This window comes from Ailuropoda melanoleuca, chromosome 11, assembly GCF_002007445.2.
Source record: "Ailuropoda melanoleuca isolate Jingjing chromosome 11, ASM200744v2, whole genome shotgun sequence".
In the NCBI taxonomy this organism is placed as follows: Eukaryota; Metazoa; Chordata; class Mammalia; order Carnivora; family Ursidae; genus Ailuropoda; species Ailuropoda melanoleuca.
This window is the reverse complement of record NC_048228.1, coordinates 35,273,404-35,277,385: the sequence shown is the minus strand read 5'-3', so window position 1 is coordinate 35,277,385 and position 3,982 is coordinate 35,273,404. Positions and strand designations below refer to the sequence as shown.

The 3,982-nt window shown below is 34.8% G+C and overlaps 1 protein-coding gene across 1 annotated transcript in view; it reads left to right on the top strand.

Annotated features, from left to right (window-relative positions):
• GRID2 (glutamate ionotropic receptor delta type subunit 2) overlaps positions 1-3,982 on the top strand; it is a 1,429,995-nt gene that overhangs the window by 1,219,077 nt on the left and 206,936 nt on the right. The window contains exon 13 of the mRNA XM_034672012.1: positions 431-626. Coding sequence (XP_034527903.1) covers positions 431-626 — 196 coding nt within the window. The remainder of the gene's footprint in view (positions 1-430; positions 627-3,982) is intronic.

Sequence of the window (3,982 nt, the reverse complement as noted above, 5' to 3'; positions counted from 1 at the left end):
AAAGCATTGCCACCTAAAAGAACATAGGCTTAGAGTTTATAACATATAGATTTTTTTAAACTAAATGATTATGAGATTATCAGCAATCTAATTTAATTTGTTTTTGCTTTGATGGGATTGCTAGACTTAGTTTTGTTTTGTTTTGTTTTGTTTTTCACAGTGAAAGTTCACCAAAAAAAGCATTGCCTTACCATTAGAAATTTTCATTTTTTTTTCAGTAATGATTTTGTCTTCTAATGATTCACGTGTCATACACTCTAACAGCAATTCTCCTTATATATTACATTTTAATGTTAAGAAACCACAAAATAAGAAAAGCAATTTGACATCTATATTTACATATATTATTTTCTACTGCTTATAACTTTATTTACAGCTGAAAATATTCAGTACTCTTTTCTTGTGTCTCTTTTCTCTCCTAATAACAAAGATCGCTCCAGGACCTTTCCAAGCAAACAGACATCCCTTACGGCACAGTACTGGACTCTGCAGTATATGAGCATGTCCGAATGAAGGGAATGAATCCTTTTGAAAGGGACAGCATGTATTCCCAAATGTGGCGGATGATCAACAGAAGCAATGGATCAGAGAATAACGTTCTGGAATCCCAAGCAGGCATTCAAAAGGTACTGGTCATTGTTCTTCATTCATAGTCTACTATTTTGTCTCCCATATTGCTACATTGAGATTGTTTTTATTTTCTTTTTTGAAATTTTAACTTTGACATACAGTTTGCAATTTAATTATACCTCCTATTGATTTAAAGAAGATTTTGAGTTGCCAGAGTGCTTAAGCAGAGGGAATTCACAGCCTTCTGTGCTGTGTCTAATGGATCTGTTTCCAGTGGAATTCCAAAGCTAGAAAACATGAGCTAGTATTTTGTTCCGAATGGGTCAGGGACTTAGGCACATGAAGACTGAAAAGGTTTTTACAAATCCCATTCCAAATATCATTAGGATTATCCAATTCTTTCAAATGACTTGGGGTATTTTCTATACTGCATTTGTTTTTAGATGAAAACCTTATTTTTACTTATGATTATGGGGTGGGTAAAAGTTAATCTTGTCAACAAATAAGGTTCCTGCAAATGTCTACTTCTATTCCAAAAGTGAAAATCTTTATTTCTATCTTATTTTAAATAACCATCATTTAGAAGTTATTTTATCAGGAAAAAAAAAGGCTTACGAAGCAGTCCTTCATGTAAAACATGAAGCTAGTTTTTATTCTGGGCTGTGGTTTATAAACACGTATACAGAAGTAATTCTTTCTTCCTCAAGTCCCATCAATCTGCATGAGAGAACTGAATGATTTTTGTTAAAAATTATCCCAGTGGCTAGCACGGTGAAAATCACAGTGGTTGACATTCAATAAATAAGTGTGGGATGAATGAATGAATGTCAATTACAGCAACAAAGGTGGTATACATTTTTCTCTGTAACCTTCCACAGCAGAATAATTTGTACCCCACGTCTGAGTTCTTTGTTCAAAAAGGTAAACATATTAATACTATGTTGGAGAGTGTTTTGATGGCTATTAAATATATTCTGACACAGGTTCTAGCATTATTCTGTGCCTTTTCATATGATGTCCTATATCTGCTGCTGCTATTATGGTTTCCTAGAGTCAGTCTAGTTGACATCATTATTTTAAAAATTGATGATGCTGATACAAACCTCTTTCAAGTCCTAATGATGCTTTAGGATGTGAATTCCTTGAAATGTTAGGAATGGCCTCCAACTCCTTCACCCTTATTACATTAACCCCAGTTTCCCAATACCTAAGTATTGATCCTAAAATCCACTGGATTCTAGAAGTTCAGTAATTACTGGGGGGATGGGTGGGTGAGAGTGGGTGAGTGAGTGAACCTATATGTTGTGTGGAGGAGATGGGAGGGTAGACATTTTAAGCTTTACTAGGTACTAATAGAATGTGAATGAACTTAAATCTCAGAATAAGAATACTAAGGTATTTTGGGGAGAGTTACTTTCCTTCATATTGTTAATTGTTAAGAGGAATTTTATTTTCTTTGGGATGAATATATTCATAGTTTATATTTCTATTCCATTTTAGAAGCCAAAGCTCTCCACACTTTATAACCTCTTTCTATATACCATATCATTCCAGAGAAAATTCATTTTTTTCTCCAAGCAGACATACAGATTCTCAAAAACTATTTTAAAAAATACATATTCACTCACTCTTCATTTATTTATGCATTTTTTCATACAATATTTGTTAAGTGCCAATTATGTACCAGGCACTGATGAAGAAACTGTAGATAACTCCACCACAGAGAAATGTCACTGGATCTATGAAATATAGAGTCTGGTGAGAAAAGAAAACTAAAACATGTGATCAAATAAAATGATTTAAATCGTGATAAGTGCTATGGAAAAAATAACTCAGGTGCTCTTACAGCAATTAAAGAGAACATCTACTTGCAGAACAGTGATCAAGTATGGTTCCCTGAGGAGATAAAATATTAGTGATGACCTGCCTGGTCAGGAGCTGTTCATGTAGAAGAGAGGGTGACAGGGCATCCAAACCAAGTACATGCAAGAAACCCGTTGAAAATCAACATGAACTGGAACATGTCCAAAAAAGAACATGGAAGGAGGTTAGTAGGCAGGGAATAGATCATGAAAGACCTTGTGGCCCTTAGTTAGGAATCTGGATTCTCTTTGAATGGCAAAAAATGCTACTAAAATAAGGGAATGTTGTGATTATTACCTTTCAAGAAGGTCACTATAGCTGATGTATAGGGATTGGGTAGGAGTACGCAGAGTCAAAATAGTGAGACCTTAAGAGACTTGTAAATTTCAGAGGTAGCCAGTCAAGTCGACACATGTAGATAAGGTCTTGCTTCATTCTTGTGTTCTTACACACACACACGTATACACACAGCCCATATACCTTACATTCTTTGTAGTAATGCAAACTGGGTACACTTCCTATATCCTAGCATTTCCAAAATAAAAAATATATCATAAGGGTATGGAATATCAAATGTCATGTAGAATCTTTAAATAGTCATGTATGTGTTAAGATATATATATATATCTATATATCTTCCAAGGTCTTCAGGATTGCTTAAGAAAACCTCTCCTTTTGGGGCGCCTGGGTGGCATAGCGGTTAAGCGTCTGCCTTCGGCTCAGGGCGTGATCCCGGCGTTATGGGATCGAGCCCCACATCAGGCTCCTCTGCTATGAGCCTGCTTCTTCCTCTCCCACTCCCCCTGCTTGTGTTCCCTCTCTCGCTGGCTGTCTCTATCTCTGTCGAATAAATAATAAAATCTTTAAAAAAAAAAAAAAAACCTCTCCTTTTCAAAGCCTGTACATATAGTTTCCTACATTTTCTGTTTCTTTTCTTTTTTACCTTTGTATCTTTTAACCATGTAGAATTTAATTTGACATTTGTGGATATGTAAAAAGAAATTATAAATACCCACCCTGAGAAAATTTCAATCTGAGATTCTATGAAATAAAAGTGTTTTATACTAGGCTATTGATAAGTTTGCATCATGTGCTAAGAAATTTAGTTATTTAGAATTTAGAATTTAGTTTATTAGTAATTTAGAATTCTTCTGTAGGTTTTGCCACTTCTTTTTCTTTAAATATGTAACCATTCCATCATTTTTCAGCATGGGTTAGTGTTTCTAATGCTGTTATTAAATGTCATACATTAAAAAAAAAAAGCCTATTATGAAGAACAGAAAGAACTAGGGGGGCCGGGGCAGGGGGGAAACTACCTGCTTTTCTTTCCTGGTTCTTCCAGTTCTTAGGTATACAACTTTGGGCAAATCACTTAGCTTCTCTAAGACTCACTCACTCATCTGTAAAATGGTCACAGTGTAGGAATTAAAACCTGCAAAAGGCATTTCAACCCAGGCTTGAATACAGTTCATTTTTTACACTAAAATGTGTAAATGTAACTAGTTACTTAAAATCTGTGGGCCCCAGGATTTCATTGTTTGTAAGAATT